A 17,337-nucleotide genomic window follows, 5' to 3' on the forward strand; every position below is an offset into this window, starting at 1 on the left:
GAGACATTAGTTAACGCGCAGTTGAGCCATCTTTCAGGTTAGCAATAGCATAGTTCGACAGTTTTTCAAGTTCTCATACTACATATGAGCGAAATCTTCGGATTCTCTTCGCGGTTCTATATCAGCATATTTAGAACGCTGGCTGCAAACCGTCAATAGAGTAAGGTAATCATAAGGGGGCGTAGATATTTCCACGTACTGTGAAGGGCTCCGACGAGGCCCTAACCTCACCTATGCCTCGAGCTTGCCAGCCTTTAACTGCATGGCCAAGCATACAGCAAATCCATTGTATAATTATGGCCAGAGCTATATAGGATTAAATATGGTAGATTCATACTCTGCGTGTTTATTTTATCTTCCAATATAATGTCATATTGTTCAATAGGATCGTCGAGCTATAGTGAATACATATTTACAAACGTAAATGCATTTTGTTTACTGATAGCTCCTTTCGGGAAAAGAGAGTCTGCGAAAGATAGATAAGAAACACTGCGAGTTGCCGTTAAGGCCTTCTTATCCCTTTATAAGTTTTATATAGGGCCGTCAGGCCGATTTTGCCCCTTCTATTTCCTATGGGTCTGAGGCTAGTTTGCATCCAGTTCCCGGTGGGTATGGTGGAGCACAATTGCAGCTGCACTATAGGTCGAGGGCAATTGGAACTGTACAAGGTACTATTTCAACTTAACAACAGGACACCCTATGGAAAAGTGGAACCCGTCCAGGGTCAACGGACGGGTTTGGCCCATTCATTGTAGTAGCAAAGGTCCCGCCGCATGCCATGAACCTGCATTCTTCCGAGGATACTCCGCTCAACTGCTCACATCCACCTGAGCAACTGACACTAATCTAGGAAGGCCGGTAGGAAGGGAACATGAATGAGACAAGAAAGGGAAGCATGGGATTACCAGTAGTATTAAGCTAGTGCACTAGTCGCACGTTTCTTGACCCTATTCCGCCATTTATGTTACCGCTATTTTATATAAACTAGTTGTTCTTGCTGCCAAAGGTCTAAGTTCAGGCTATAACAGTCGTCTTTTGGGGGGGCAAGCTAAATACATATGCTACACGCTCTCGCTTCTACTGGCCAATCTATTTTCGATGTAGGAAATATTTTTGAAATATATTAAACGAGTTTTCTCCAGTCCGTTAAGGCCAGAATTGATTGATAGGTGTTATTTCTCTGTCGGCAGGATAAGAAAGCGTTGTCGTATGACTTGTATCTGGAGCATCTTGTTCCCCCAGACCACCAGATCTTCAATATATAGTGTCGCGGGCTTTTCATGGATGATCGGGTCAGTAGTGACCCGAGCCACATTATTGGCCAAGACAACGACACCAGTAAATGTGAGCTATAAAAACATTAATGGCCCTGTCTGATGTGCATTGATTGCATCCATCTCCTTACCATGGTAAGGCCCATAAATAGACCTTGAGTTAAGTCCCCTGTCCACGTTTGTGTCACTTGAGTCTCCAGGGTCGAGGGTAGGAGTAGCGTTGAAAGATAGTTGTGATCGGGCAGAAGCGTTCTGTTCTCTATTTGCTTTCAATCTTCCATTCCGCAAAGAGACGCTGTAGTGACAGAGCGTGCCATTATTTCCGCAGCGTTGACATGGCCTGCTTCCGCTGCACTTGGCACGAGACCGGCGACAAGCATCACAAGCAGAGCAGAGACGTGAGACTGGTTGCCGGAAAGAAGAGGGCAGAGTGGGAGATGTGGCTTTCCAACTAGGAGCCGGGTCAGCTGGGACGTCCAAAGAAGTAGCCAGCATGATATAGTATGGCGCGTATGATAGGATGCAATTGGGCTGCAGTAGGTCTCTTCCAGGCGAGCTCAGTTTAAGGTAGAGGTCAGATAAAAAGTGTTCTGACAACTTGAAACCGCACAGCTAGAGCCCACGAGCATGCCGCGGTTTCCATTTAGCCATGTACCGAGTGAGTTCATAGGTACATTAACGCGGTCTACAAAGACGAGGATTGCATTCCGCCGGGGACTTAAGCTTCTCCGGTTTCACTATGAAATGCTGACAGGCCGTCTAGTGTCATCTAGCTAGTCCACCATTGGTTGGTAAGACGACCCAGTTTTGATGATGCTTCCCTACCTAAGCAACATTGTCCTCCTGCATTAGGTCATTATTTAGCGCAGTGAGTTCCATCTTTGTGCATGACCCAGCAGTCTTTACGCTACAGTGTGGTCCTATCAAGGCTACTTTGGAGCTTGGTTGTGGAAGTCATTAGTACATAGGGCCCATAGAAAGTAGAATTCAGAGTCCAGCCCCGAAGTACCGTAGTTTTCCCTCTTCTGGTCTCGTTGAACAGAAGTGTAAAACAGATAATCAACGAGCTGTGGAGAATTGCGTCGGGGGATTACGTCTTTATGCCGCCGTGATTGTCAAAAGGAGGAGAGAGGGGAGAAGTAGCAGTCAGTGGAGGATTAAGCCTTGAAAGACAAGACCCTGCTTTCCCAATGGTGGAGGCGGGTGATGATCCAGAGCTGATCCCTGCAGCACTCCGTATCCAAGCTGCTTCTTAACTGCACGTCTCCTGGCCCTGAACAATCTCCGGTGTTATTTCGGAGAAGCCACAATGAGTTCCACAGGACCCTATCCCACAGTTCCTGATCCCAGCACGTACTTCACATAGGAAGATCTGTTGGAATGACACCCACTGCAAGTCTAGGCAACTAGAATGATTATATAGCTTGACGGGGTTCTCAGAGAGCAGGATGAACTTTTGAGCTGACTACAGCAAGACCGAGATACCACAATCACAATGGTCAATATCCGCCTTATTGCGCCCATATTCACGTTTGGTTTCGGCGTCCTCGCACGTGGAGAGTTTCCAAGATAAATGTACTAACTTTGCTCACAATGCCCATCTGCCTGATGTTAATGTAAATTTCGTCAGGCGGGCAGCACGAACCTCTCCCTCGTGGATAACGCACCTAGCTGTGGCTCTAGTTTTCAACCGGTGACTGGACTTATGTCGAGTCACAATGAGTGTCGCAACCTCAAACTTCGACGAAAACACTTTAAAAGCCTGGCTCCCACGTGACTACAACGGCCGCTTTTTAAGTACTGGCAATGGCGGCTGATATGAATCTATAGGAGACACGTGATCGCCTAGCGGCTTGGCCGGATCACCCACTCCTTCAGCCCCTGAAGGCTTTACCCATTAAGTAGTTGATTGAAGAGAAAAAGCGCTCAAGATAGTTGATATAGTCGTCCATAGAATTGAGTATCTATCTGAATGGCATCCGGTCCTCAGTAGGCTATGTATGTGTAGCTGATACAGCATCATTCTGCCCATCTTTCTCCTGAGATCACAACATAGGTTATGAGCCCGGGCTGCTATGTCGTGTCTGACCAACAGGCCTAGCACCTTGGGGGATTACGTAAGACCAACTACCTTGCCTAATCCAGCAGATTTGAAGCTGTACGCAGCGTGTTGATCCTTGATCTTGTTGAAGATAGCCAGGCCCGTACAACCTGCCTATCTACCCCTGATCAGGCTATCGAACCACTATGTCTTGAAAGCTGAATAGGTTGGATGCCGCGTGAGCAAGATCCTAGAACAGGGAGATATATATTGAGCCGTGAGAACACCCGAGAGCTGAGTATAGTGCCAGGGACATTCAAGACCGATAATTGATAAGAAGACCTGCTGGAGACGCTGGAGACACCTGAGCTAACTAAGACGGATGAGGCAACCGTAAACAAGACGGCCGAGACAGACAAGACAGTTAAGATAATTGATCTGAGATCTGAATTGATAGAGATATTGCCAGGTGGATCCCTAGGGAGGGTAGAGACGCCTGAGGAAGACCCTAATAGACAGTTACAGGGAGAATTGATATCCGCGATGCTGGAAGAATCAGAGATTCCTGCCTATATAGCAGTGACACTGCAGAAGCTTGCCATATTCAGTATAGAGAAGCTGGACCGGACAAATGTAAGCAGCTGGAAGGCACAGTATAAGATCTTCCTGGAGATACAAGATTACTGGAGGGTAGTAAAGCATATATATAATTGGCGAGGAAATACAGCAAGGGTCATAAGACTATTGGAGAATCCAGGATAGAAAATATCTGATACAACTGCCAAGCTCTATATTCTGCAGAACCTGAAGCAAGAGAATAAAGCTTCAGTATAGAGCCTAAGATTATCCAGGGACATGTGGGCATACCTGCTCGAGAAGTATGAAAGAAGATCTTAAGTTAATATCACCAATACAATCAGAAAGATGATATGTTGGCAAATGGATCTAAAGATAAGCCTTGAGAAGACAATATAGTAACTGGATCAATACTATACAGAGTTAGAAGATATTAGCAGCAAAAAGGTGAAGTTTAATAGTATAATTATTATTATCTTCTTCCTGGATAGATTACTATCAGGATATAATTCTATAAAGTTTTCACTTCTAGCACAGGAGAATCTGACCTGTAGAGTAGTATTGTCATATCTTCAGCAGCAAGAGAGCATGATAGAAACTGCTAAAGAGACTAGAAATATTGAAGAGACTGTAAATCGCGTGAAGCAGAGGACATGCTTTAATTATAGTAAGATAGGTCACTTTGCAAGAGACTGTAAGGCTTCTAAGAGAGATCAGGAGCAAGATAAAACAAATAGATAAAAGAACTAAGATTTAAAGAGAAATTATAGAGAAAGAGCAGAGATAAGTGACGCAGAAGCTATAGAGACTATAGAGAATATCAGAGAGACAAGGCCTGTACAGTAAATAAAGGATCTGATATTAATAGTAGCTTAAGTGATAGCAACAGGAGTTCTGCCAGTGATAGTACTCATTAAGTTTATAGAAAAAGAGCATATAGAGCATATAAAAGTACCTACTGAGTTTAATTAAAAGAATAAATCAGTAATTGATTTGAACACTTACTTAGAGATAAAAGCAATGAAAAAGCCTACTGAATAAAGAAGAGCAATAATCCTATTATTGACAGCAGAGTAACAAGCACCTGCAGCGGCAAGATTAATCTATTTAAGTCATTAGATCAGAGATATAGAGACAGCTTAGGAACAGCTGGGAAATCTATAGAAATTACCGGTAGAGATATAATAAGAATCTCATTGAGCAGTAGGAAAGTAATAAAGATTTTAAATATATTATACATGCCTAGGATAAGACAGACTCTCCTATTAATCCAAGTACTGCAGAATACGGGTATATAGAATAAGTATATAAGAAAGAAATACCGATTCTTTAAGAGAAGAGAAGATATTCTAGCAAAAGAATATAATATTAATTATATAAGCTATCTAAATTAGGTAGAAAGTAAGAATATATTAGTCATGAGACTTGAGAAGTCAGAAAGAGAATCTGTAAGGCTTGTAAAGTAGATAGATTAGGAACTACTTTATTAATGATTAGGCTATCCAGAAAAGGCCAGGTTTAAGTATATAGTAAAGAGAATGGGACTTATTCCTGAGAAAGAAGTAATAGAGAAACTGAAGACCTGTAAGATATATATACAGGCAAAGAGTATAAAGAAACAGAACTATCAGACAGTCCCTAGGGCATTAAGGCCCTTGAAGCGAGTCTATATAGATTTTTAGAATCTATATAGTAAGGCAAAGACTTATAAGAAGTAGAGATACTATCTCTCCCTGACTAATAACTGTATACAGTTCTCATAGATCTATCTAATAAAGAATTAGAAAGCTGCTACAGTAAGAGCTATCTTAGAGAAATGGTTAGCTTAGGCAGAATATAAGAAAGGTATTAAACTGCTTGTCATTCAGACTAACAATGCAAAGGAATTCAAAGTATTAAAGCTATGAATCTTAAAGAAAGACATTATAATTAAATTTATAGAGTCTGATATATTTCAGCAGAATAGTATGGCTGAGAGATTAAATAGATATCTTCTAGAGATAACATAAGTAATTCTAATAGATATAAATATTCCTAAGAAGTATTGGCTGTATATAATTAGAATAGCCATCTATCTTAGAAATTAAACAGTCCGGGTGCAAGATACCAAGAAAACACTCTTTAAGATATAGATAAGATATTTTCTAGATATATTAAAGCTTTAAATTCTGTTCTCTAGAGTATGGTTCCATAGAAAAACTAATAATAAGATAGAGTTATAAGCTATTAAGGAAGTATTTATAGGATATAAATTAAGTAAAAATCATTATCTGGTCATGGCAAAGAAAGATTAAAAGATCTACTGGGTAATAAATTCTATATTCCTTGAAAATAAGCAAGGTTTTATTAGTAAGGAACCAGGAGTTCAAGATATCAGGGATAAACCTGTAATTTAAAGAAATTTAGAGATTCCTAGTATAGGAACTGGGGAAGGCATTATTGAGGTGCCTATAGAGAGTGCAGGAAATAGTGTAAGTAATAAAGATAGAAGTATTAACAGTGTAGTCAATATAAGCGCTGGAGGTACTGTTAGTGAGCGTGATATTGATAATGAAACTGAAGTTGAAAGCAGCAGAATAAGATCTGAAGACAGTCAGAGTTCTGATTTAACTAATCAGGATCCAGAGATTAAATCACTGATAAGCCGATCTGACAGACCTATTTAACTAAGCCTAATAAGGCCAATTTCACCACCACCATTCCCGATATCAATTAAATCCTCTGATACACCATAACCAAGCCGAATTTAAAAGCCTACTCAGGCAGTTATTAAGTCAAAACAGACAGAGGCTATATATAGGCAAAAGCCACGAGCCCAGCACTGTAGAGAAGAGAGGGAGACAGATAAGGATCCTTCTCTATAGCTTACTGTAGAGCAGCAGTGAATTAATAAAGTAACTAATTTAGCTATAGTACTAGAGCTTTACCTCAGTGATCAGGATACTTTTAAGGCCAAAGCTAATGAGAAGTTTAATAGACATACTATCTCTATTCTAAAGACTTATAAAGAGGCAGTTAATAATCCCACTTATAGAGCTAAATAAAAAGAAGTAATCAAGCTGAAGCTGAATAATCTAATTTAATTTGGAACCTGGAGATATATCAAAAGACCTAAAGATTAAGCTGTGGTATTAACTAAATAGGTTTTTAATATTAAATACTCAGCTAACAGATAAATCGATTGATTTAAAGCTTGACTAATGGCACAAGACTTCTCTTAACAGGAAGGATTAGACTATAAAGATATATTTATTCCAGTTATCTGATTAGAAAGTCTCTGAATCCTATTTGCTTTAGCAGTAACCTATAGTCTAAAAGTATATTTACTTGATATAACAAATGCCTATATTAGATCAAGAATTAATAAGCAGATCTATATAGAGATCCCGGAAGGTATTAGTCCCAGTTCCCATAATCAAAATAATATATATAAGATCCTACAGTCATTGTACAGTCTCTGACAATCAGCCTATCTCTGGAATCAGAAGGTCAAGAGATATATTACCTTAATTAGATTCAGATAAAGCACTGCAGATCCTGGAGTCTTTATTAATGACCAGGGAGTCATTATAGCGCTCTATATAGATAATATCCTTATCTTTGGCAAGGATACTAAAGATATTAAGTCTATAAAGGATTAATTGAAGCACTTTTACCCTATAAAGGACCAAGAACTTGCCCAAAAGATACTGGAAATATAGATTATCTGGAATAAGGGCTCTATACAGCTCAACCAAGAGTTCTATATATAATCTATTTTAGAAGAATTTAGAATAACTGAATTAATATTCCAAGCTATTCCACTTAGCCCTAGTATTAATCTGGATAATAGATTATCTAGGAAGCTTACCCGTGATCTATATAGTAAGTTCAGGAAGATTATCAGATAATTTATATATCTTGCTGGTGATACTAGACTGGATATATAGTTTACTGTTAACTGATTAAGTCAGTATCTTGCAGATCCTTAAGATGTTTATCTCAGAGCTTCAAAATAACTCTTGTGCTATGTTAAGGAAATCATTATCTATGGCATCATGTACAGTGTAAAGAAGAGTGATGAGCTAGTGGACTATTCAGATTTATTATACAGGAATACTACAAACTATCGCTCAACAAGTGCTTATGTATTCATGATGGCAGGCAGACTGATTAGTTAGTGTAGCAGGAAGTAATCTATCACTGCTATGTCTACTACTGAAGCGGAATATATCACAGCTGCAGAGGCATCAAAGCAGGCTATCTGGATCAGATATTTCCTAGCAGCTATCCAGAAGTGTCCCAAAGAGCCAACCAATATAGGGATTGACAGCGAATTACCAACCTGATTGGGAATCAACAATCAAGGTGCTTTGGTGTTAGTATCTAACCCAGTCAATCACCTACACAGTAAGCACATACATGTACGATATTATGCTATTTATGATTTCATTAAGTATGGCAATATCAAACCGTTCTACGTCCCTACATCTGAGATGGCTGCAGATAGGCTGACCAAGGCAATTAAGGCTGATAGCTTAAAGTAATTGATCAGAATACTGTAGCTGGAGTTGAAATAAGGTTCTATAATATAACATCAAGATCCTCAGACTAATAAGATAAAGGTGTTTAACACCCCTATATACCAGTTCTATATTTTTGCTTTATTTCCTATTTAGGAAGCTATAATAGCTTCATTTCATTCATTTCGGGGTATTGAACGAAGGAGAGTGATATGAATCTATAGGAGACATGTGATTGCCTAGCGGCTTGGCCGGATCACCCACTCCTTCAGCCCCTGAAGGCTTTACCCATTAAGTAGTTGATTGAAGAGAAAAAGCGCTCAAGATAGTTGATATAGTCGTCCATAGAATTGAGTATCTATCCGAATGGCATCCGGTCCTCAGTAGGCTACGTACGTGTAGCTGATACAGCATCATTCTGCCCATCTTTCTCCTGAGATCACAACAGCGGCCATTCTGGATGTATGTTCTGCTGGGTATCTATAACTCTCCCCATGTGAAACAATATTGACTATTTTTAGGTATTCAGTATTATGATCTTGCTTATACTTCTGGCTTGGGATTCGCAACAGTAGGAGCAAATAATGGGAACAATGGAACGTCTGGTGAACCTTTCTACCATAACCCCGATGTTAACAAAGATTTTGCTTATGGTTCAAATCATACTGGAGTTGTGGTCGGGAAACAGCTCACGAAGCTCTTTTATGAACAGGGACTCAACAAACCTTATCATCTTGGTTGTTCTACAGGTGGCCGTCAGCGTTTCGAATCCACTCAGAAATACCCTCATGACTTCGACGGCGTCGTCACAGGCGCACCCGCATTTAATTTCGTGTATATAATATCGCGGAATGCGAGGGACGGCTATCTTGACAAGTCAACCTCTACATCAGCCATATCTCTTCCTAGCTAACTATTGGTCCAACAGGGAGCGTCGTAGGTCTGGAACAGCCCGCGTGATTGCACTGCAATTTGAGCCCCCTCGAAACAGTGTCAGCTCTAGAGCTGTACCAATTCGCGGCACCTTGGGCTTGCGGTGCGTGCGCTTCTCACTCTTGCTCAAGCATCTGCATGCGTACAGTACATACAAAGTACGACTACGACTTGAGGTCCCGTTTGTAATTATGTCTGCTAGACAAGTTATGCACAAATAAAAGACTAGCTCTAGTAGATTCCCTCTATTGGGAGAAGTTATCCCTTGTATATTACAAGCTTGATATTAGGTTTATGTCTTCTAAGCAATTATAGGCTACCTCTATAGTATACAGACCAGTCAGTGTAACAAATAATTCTCCCCAGATACAAGATGCCTAACTCTGCTACTGCTATCAGACAATCGCTGGCTTTGGATATACTCGCCCAAAATAAGCCGCTTCATACGCCTATGATACCTAGCCTGAAGAATAGACCTGGTCAATAGAGACATGGGCTTTGGAGAGAGCGTCTAATATGTATCAGTTACAATTCCATGGCAGACCAATTCAGTCAAGAATCGGATATGCCTCGGTGAGCCTCACCGTGACGTGCCATCATCAGCACTGCAAATCTAGTCCCACCAGAGGCATTGTTAGCTTACGCTGATTCCCTACTCCTGGTTGAGTTTCTCCTTACCTAGAGCAACCATCGCTTTCGAATGCTCATCAGCCGCTCTCGGTCAATCCCTGAGGTTTATCATGGTCAGCAGAGGGGCCTTATACACAGGCGTCACAAACGATACCACTACAGAGACAACTCCAGGAATGAAGCGCCAATTTACGATGTACACCTATTGCTTCCATGGAATTACTTCCTGACTTGGTCAGACATCATTGGCTATTTTTGTTCAGTCAGAAGGCTGAGCTGCTTGACCCAAAAATAGAACTACAAGAAAAGAAAGGAAAGGAAAAGGTGGTTTACCAGGCAGCCAGCTAGTATAGAAAACAAATTTATTTGCTTTCCTAGTTCAGCTAGCACCATCAGCCACGAAGCCACCACCATCACTTCGAGCTTCGACTACATCCTTGCCCATTGGTGTCTAGCAATGCGATTTATGTTCCCTAGAGACAGTGTCAGCTTTTCTTGCATATAAAATAGTAATTCTATATAACTTAAACTTGGATTATAATACATGCTTCGTACCATACTTTACAAATTGGTATAATATGTTGATAAAGGACACCAACTACATTTTAAGTCTCTGCTATAAGCTATATCTCAAAGTAAGCCGATTCGACCGGCCGGTGGATACAGATCAATACCTAGGGTGTTAGATTTCCAGCCTGTACAGTCCAGAACTGCTAAATAGAGATGGAATTTAAAGAGACCATCCAGTAATATGGTAATATTACAAGAGATCAACTACAGTACCAAAGCAGACGAATCCAGGTCAGTTTCTATGTCGGAGGCGTAGTGCAGCTTTCAGCCTCGCAATTTACGGTCGATGACTTACCGTACTGCAATTTCAGTCTCCCCTGGGCTATTTTGCCATCTTACCCCCTCGAAGGCAGAGTGCATATTACTAGATTCTGAACTATAAGGCTTCATAGACGGCATTAATGTGTAACAAGGCACGAACGGCTGTGCTTCTACACTGCATTTTGTAGTCCCCGCGACAGGTTAGATTCAGCAGAGCCATTCCAGTAGTCAGTTGTACCTCTGCTCTATATCTATTGAACAGGAAAAGCGTATTAAAGATTACTGCAATTTTAGTCCCCCTCGAGAAATTGGATCCCCAGCTTCTAGAATTCTCCTTACTCAATCTTCGCCAATAAATTTCTAGTCACGACATCTGTGTGTAGCTGTTAATAGAACAGCTCTGTTAATAATTAAAAGACATACTTACGAGCCCATAGCGCACAACTTCTCCCATGCCGATCATAATGGTATTAATCCCCAGCTCGGTACATCCGCTTCGCCCTGAATACCATCTTCAAGTATTCAAAAATTGCAAGAAAGGTTATGCAGGAAACATTCATTGTCGTCTATTATCTAGCCCTAAATCTCATTAAATGGAACGGAACTCTTAGAGTTTCCAGGGCCACAAAAGCGAAAATTGGCCCCCATAGCTTATCTAAAAGTTTAGACTGTCGACAACACCCGTATTGAAGATAGCTTTCTGTAGACTGATATCTTAATTCACACGATGCTGAAGATACGGATGACTTATGAGCAGGGTAGATTCTCAGACATCAGCTGAACGAGCTATTCGGTTTACTGTGTAGACGGTTGAAGTTTCGTCACTGAGGATCGTCATCTGGTGGAGGGCCGGCGACCCATAGGATAGCCGTAAGCCACCCCCAGATCCGCCATGGGCTGGGTAAGGTAGCCGAGGATCAATCGTGACAACTCATATACTAGAGGCAGAAGCCCCATCAGGCATTTACCAGTGGGGATCGAATGGGACGGATGTGCACCAGGCCGACAGGACGCCATTAATTTTCGCATAATTTCCGTGCGGGTTACGGAGAGCTTCACTTCAGTCGGGGATACGGAGAAAGCAATGTAAATTTGAGCACTCAGCATCATTCGAACACATGTAGGTAGGTGCTCGCTTTCTCAGGAGTACACAGTATTCAATGCACAGATTGTCAACATACGTCACACTCCACATCTCTTACATCCTCGGTTGCAATGGCCTCAAGGCCCACCTGTGGGTACTTCTGCAGACGAACAAGGAACCTCAGGGTGGTTAGACCGACAGCCCCAACAAGCAGGAAAATTGTGGAAACAAGCACAACTTGTGTGCGCTTTCGTCCGCTGGGATCCGGTGCCTCATATATTGGCAAATCTCACCCGCAAATCAGCCCCTTCAAGTTCCTTAGCTGTGTCCATGTCCGACAGGGGACAGAGGATCGCAACCCCAGCGGTCGGGCTCGATTAGTCTCATACACTTGCAGAGCAGTTTCCGTTGCATCGGGGAAACACACAGCCGCGGTCTCAAGAAAGATTCCCTCAATCGGGTTACTTTCCTGGACGTTGAGTCAAACTCGTCAAGTTCGAGGAACAGTGAAACTGGGATGATCGGATGGGGAAACCCGCCTAGCCGCCCGAAACGGGAGGGAATTAAGGAAGATCCTCACGATCCTGAAGATCAGTGTGGGTTAATGACGATATGCAGTCAACAGAACCAGAAGCAGAACCAAATTTTTCGGTCAGGGCAAGGTGGCGGGGCACTGATCGGAAGACCTTCCATGGAAATGAGAGATGTTGTTCTGCAGCAGGCTCGAGATGACGATAAGGCCGAGGTTAGTGCATAAACGCTTCGACGCTATGAAACCCCTATCAGTGGGCGAGAAAAAAGTTTCCTCGCCGGCATAATCCAACACATCTCACAGAGATCTGGGAGAAAAGCCGAGAGAGTCTATTCATTCCCGTTGGATAGGGCTAATGCCAAGTTATTGGCGTGGAAACTTAAACGGTATCAGAGCACGTGTGATTTGATGATCCTCAGGCAACTCAGCCGAGTTCAAAGACAACAAAAACCGGTCATAGAACCCCCCAGTCTCAATTATGAAGATCATGCACGGCGGCCGTTTGAGTAACGAAAAATACTTTTTTTTTCAAAAAAAAAAAAAAGAGGGTCCCGACAGATTTTCTTCTCGATGGAAAATCTTGACTTTCTCTCTTCATCTATTGCTGCCAAATGCTTCAATGCTAATATATACAGTTTGCGACTCATCTGTCCATTTCTTAACACCTGAGGGGAATTAATGGGGCTCCACCCGAACAGACATCACTAACAACATAAAACAGTCTCAAAAACTGATAAAAAGGAACGGAAGAAAGGAGGGATATCATTATTCACTCTTGGTCTCATGCCAGGGGATTCATCCAAAACGCACGACCCAAACACAAACGAATCAGGACGAAAATTAACGCAGATATACATATACAGTGGTATCATGGAATCATCGACATTAACATTTAAGGCGATCACACTGACGTGAAAGTAGCCTTGGCATCACCCCCGAGGGCGGACGCGGTCGTAGTCGTCCCGATTATGCCCTAACAAGCATCATCCAGATAGACGGCCGGGCGGGGTGTTGTCGGTGGACGACCGATCTAAAGCCGCATATATGATCATCAATTGTGATCAGTGGCAGCGCAGGGCCCGATCGATAATACCCAAGGCTCGCAACCCCTCTTGGGTCTCGATAGAGCTGGAGATTGAATGAGCAACAAGAGCCAAGGGGATATCAAGGAACTCCAACATCAGGTTGCTCGTTCCAACCCCACTCCCGGAGTAGTTGCTTTACGCGATACTCGGTCGCCCAGCCAAGGTCAAGCTCAATGCCTCGCAACAATTGCAGGGCCATCTGGCGTTCGCCAGGGTCGGTGAGACATTGGCCGCTAACAAACAACGGCTGAAGAGAGTTGATTCGCACCGAGCCTTCCGGGTGAGCCATTGAGATGCCTACAATTTCACGACTATGAAATCGGATCTCGCTCTCGATGGAACGATATGAATTGAGTCTGTTGGAGATCGTACTCCGCATACTCGTGGACTCATGCGGCTTATTGATGAGAAGAAGAATACGGGCCATGTGGTAATGTTGCATAGCTGACGAGCACACGGGAATACTGTACCAGATCTCTGACAAAGAGCCGCTGTCACCATCGCCATCTTGGCGCAAAGGGTGCTCCAGCCGGGCACAGGGCCGGAAGGTGTCTGGGAGGCCGTTGTACCAAACGTCTAGCTCGGTTTCCAGGCGATACCATCGCTCAAGCAGAACCTGCTGTGAGAGGCCCAGAGGGCCCGTGTTGACCGGGCCGGTCTCCAACTGTACCTTATCACCCGCGCTGATGAAATTGATAATTTTGGAAAGAATCCATATGAGGCCATTTCCGATAAGATCTTCTTTCATCGCATCCTCGCCTTCAGGGTAACCAGGTGCGTATGTATTACTAGGAACTATGAAGCCCATATTATCTATTTGAAGGCCAGCTTCAGTCCAGAGTACCAGGTCATCGGTATTCAACCTCGTGTTACATTCATTGATGACTACAACATTCTGGTCAGCATCTCAACATCACAGAGGATCACTCGATATACTTACAAGCAGCCAGATAATCTTGCCGAGCAAAATTCCAAAATGTGGCTCTTCTCGCCTTAGAGAGACCGGGTCTCTTCAATGGTTGTGGTAGGGCTTCTCCAGGAGAAGGGTGTTGCTCAAGGGGCATCATGCCAACCTCTGCCACATCCAACAAGGATTTGACGCCACTCAGATGTCGATTCCATGCGGGACCCGTAGCATCGAGAAACTCATACACCGACAGAATGGCCGTTGCAGCAAGAACTTCGTCCGAGCGAACCCCATTTGAAAATCGGCTCTCTGAGTAACGCCTTCTACGCTTTCGTGGGTTATTAGGATCGTTGCCTTCACTTAGCTCCGCCGCCTGCCACTGACCAAATGCTTCGGGGGTGCTTAGGGGTGGGGGACCTTTGTTGGGCTGCAATTCCTTCATGAGAAGTTGGATCGCTTTCTCATAATACTTGGCGCCACGCCAGATCCAGTCTACGTTTTTCGCCTCCGGCCATCGTCTCATGAGAGCCAGCGTGAAGGCCTCGCAGGCCGTGGGATTCGTCTTTTTGACGCGGCCCAACTGCTTCGCGGCGTACGCACAGGCGGCGTATCTCAGTAGGGGATTTGTCCGCGCCTTTACCGGGACGTATGATGCGAAATACGTTCCTAGATCAAACAAATCCATCCTAATATATATATATTAATGGTCGTCGCACAAGATAGGGCAATCCCTCCCGGACTTACCAAAGCCCCGGCGACTCGGAGAAATGTCTAAGAAGAAACATAATTTCATGGTCTGTCTCCACCGGTACATCGGACTTGGGATCACCAGCACCCGCGGCTCGCGAGGCGATCGACCTCGATGTCAGTGAAGAGCTTCTACGCGCCGTTGCATGCTGCATATTAGGGTCCATTTGTGGGGAAAGCGACTGAGAAGGATTAAGAAGGAAGTTGATATTATTATTGGTGCTGTTAGAAGGCGACATAGAGACTGATGGAGATGGTTGGCCCGGGATCACATTGCACGCCTGATTCGGAGAGGGGCCAGTAGTCACAGTCGATGCATTGAACGATACGCCACTATCGGGAGTTGGCAGAGGCTGCGGGTCGATGGATAGGGGAGTATAGGGTAATCGGTCGTGGACGGCCGCAGCGGATGGCGCTTTCAGGCCAGGGGTCTCTCCGTCCACCGATAAGGTCCGGTGGTCGCTCCACTCTCGATTCTGTGCATTGGCGGCGAGGAGAGCAGCCTCAGATTCCCCTAAGGCCGCCTCGAGGTCTTCTACATATGGGTCCGAGTTGTCGACAAAGATCACTAAAGAAAAACGGGCCATCAGTCAGACACTCTCTCTGACGCAGCGCTGTGCGCATAATCGGCAGGTCCACTCTCCACTAGCCGGAGGGGGTTGCTCGTACCATGTTTCGGAATATCCAGCCATACGCTATCTTCATCAAAGGTGTTCTTGTACGAGTAGAAGCCTTTCAGGGTTCCCCGCCCACCCGTAGGATCGTCGAGGTCCTTATTCATCGAGGCATTTTGCTGATGACGGAAAACGATCCCTTCACTCGGGCGGCATTCCCGGCCGCCTTTGCGACACTGCGAACACTCAGGCTTTTGCTCATCACCTATCCATGACTTTCTCTTAGTCTTTCGTCTTCAATAATCATCAACGGGATGGCTATGAGGCGCGGAAAAACGTACACTTTAATTTTCGAGTACGACACGTCAAACTGCACGGCACCGGGACAAAGTCAGTCGCTGATCATTCTTTTCCCTCCGTCGGAACCGCAAAAAAGGAAAGGAAAAGAGAAAAAAAAAAAAAAAAAAAAAAAAAAAAAGGAAGAAAGGAAAAAAAAAGAGAAAGACGGGTGGGAGGCGACATGGTTGCGTAGGCACAGTAGAAGTCGTAGTAGGTTTTCCGTCGTCGTCTCTCAAGTAATCGAAGAGGATAGGGTATATTGGGGATAACGTACCAGCCTGTGCGGGATCGCATACCGGATGCTAAGGTTGACGGTTAAGGTGCAGCATCCGAATAGCGGGTGTGGACCAATAAGATAACTGGGGTAAAAAAGGGTCGGTTGATCGAACAAAGTAACTAGTCCCAAACCGATCTAAGGGAATAGATACTAGGTCGGAAAGGGGATATCAATCTGAAAGGGATGCGCAGGGGAGGGAAACAGAGGCGAGGGAAGTTGGGAAAGAAGGACGGGAGAATCGACGGCCGGCAAAGGGTCGCAGAAAGCCAAAAAAGGAGAGTCATTCCGTAACGGAATTTTTGTTTGCGACTTGGCGACAAGCGAAGCGGAAAGGAAAGGATTCATTGAAAAAAAAGAGAGAGAAAGCGGGGATTGAAATGATGGGATGAGCCATTGAGGGCCAAATTGGGGTCCAGGCTAGGCAGGAATGGGTTTAAACAAAAACCAACCCAGCGAGTCAGATGGGCAGGAAGGGCGGAGATAGTGTTCCTCCGGTCTTATTCGTGTTGTCCTTGCGGGGAGAGGTTCTGGGGTTTTGTTGGCTGGGGAATTAATTGCTTACCTACCACCACCACCGTATGGACAGTCATACAGACGTACACTATTACTACTATTCTGCGGTATGCATGTACATACCCGGGTACAGAACATACATCCCAGTCAGTTCTTTGTGTTTGCTTGTGTAAGTAATTAAATTAGATTCGGAGAGCCACTCACCTGCTCCATCTTTGAATTTCGACCTTTACTTTTTCCCTTTCCCCCTTCCCTTTCCCACCGACTTATGATTCCACTATGGCCTGACCGCTGTCGTACCAACCCTCGGATTTTACCATTCGTGTTCGTTTCGCTTAATCGGCTTGTTCTCCGGGTTCACTTACTACAACTAGTACTGGAAATAGCCCCCAACAATTGGTGTATGCAGCATGACCTCACCGATCGGCCATGGCATGGTGGGTTAATTTAAG

At 43.8% G+C, this 17,337-nt stretch overlaps 2 protein-coding genes across 2 annotated transcripts; one reads left to right on the top strand and one right to left on the bottom strand.

Moving 5' to 3' along the window:
• Nucleotides 1-8,759: 8,759 nt before the first annotated feature.
• On the top strand, nucleotides 8,760-9,547 carry BDW43DRAFT_314912 (tannase and feruloyl esterase-domain-containing protein; the record flags this gene model as incomplete). Its single annotated transcript, XM_032047942.1, has 4 exons — nucleotides 8,760-8,776; nucleotides 8,842-8,855; nucleotides 8,915-9,227; nucleotides 9,322-9,547. 4 exons carry the CDS (start codon nucleotides 8,760-8,762, stop codon nucleotides 9,545-9,547), a joined length of 570 nt encoding a protein of 189 aa, XP_031896358.1.
• A 3,874-nt stretch (nucleotides 9,548-13,421) lies between these two features.
• On the bottom strand, nucleotides 13,422-16,600 carry BDW43DRAFT_188538 (uncharacterized protein). The gene is made up of 6 exons (XM_032038983.1): nucleotides 16,370-16,600; nucleotides 16,098-16,126; nucleotides 15,812-16,021; nucleotides 15,140-15,710; nucleotides 14,429-15,081; nucleotides 13,422-14,373 (listed from the first exon to the last, which is right to left on the bottom strand). Exons 1-6 carry the CDS (start codon nucleotides 16,387-16,389, stop codon nucleotides 13,568-13,570), a joined length of 2,289 nt encoding a protein of 762 aa, XP_031896359.1. The 5' UTR covers nucleotides 16,390-16,600; the 3' UTR covers nucleotides 13,422-13,567.
• Nucleotides 16,601-17,337: the final 737 nt, after the last annotated feature.

This window comes from Aspergillus alliaceus, assembly GCF_009176365.1.
Source record: "Aspergillus alliaceus strain CBS 536.65 unplaced genomic scaffold BDW43scaffold_52, whole genome shotgun sequence".
Classification (NCBI taxonomy): domain Eukaryota; kingdom Fungi; phylum Ascomycota; class Eurotiomycetes; order Eurotiales; family Aspergillaceae; genus Aspergillus; species Aspergillus alliaceus.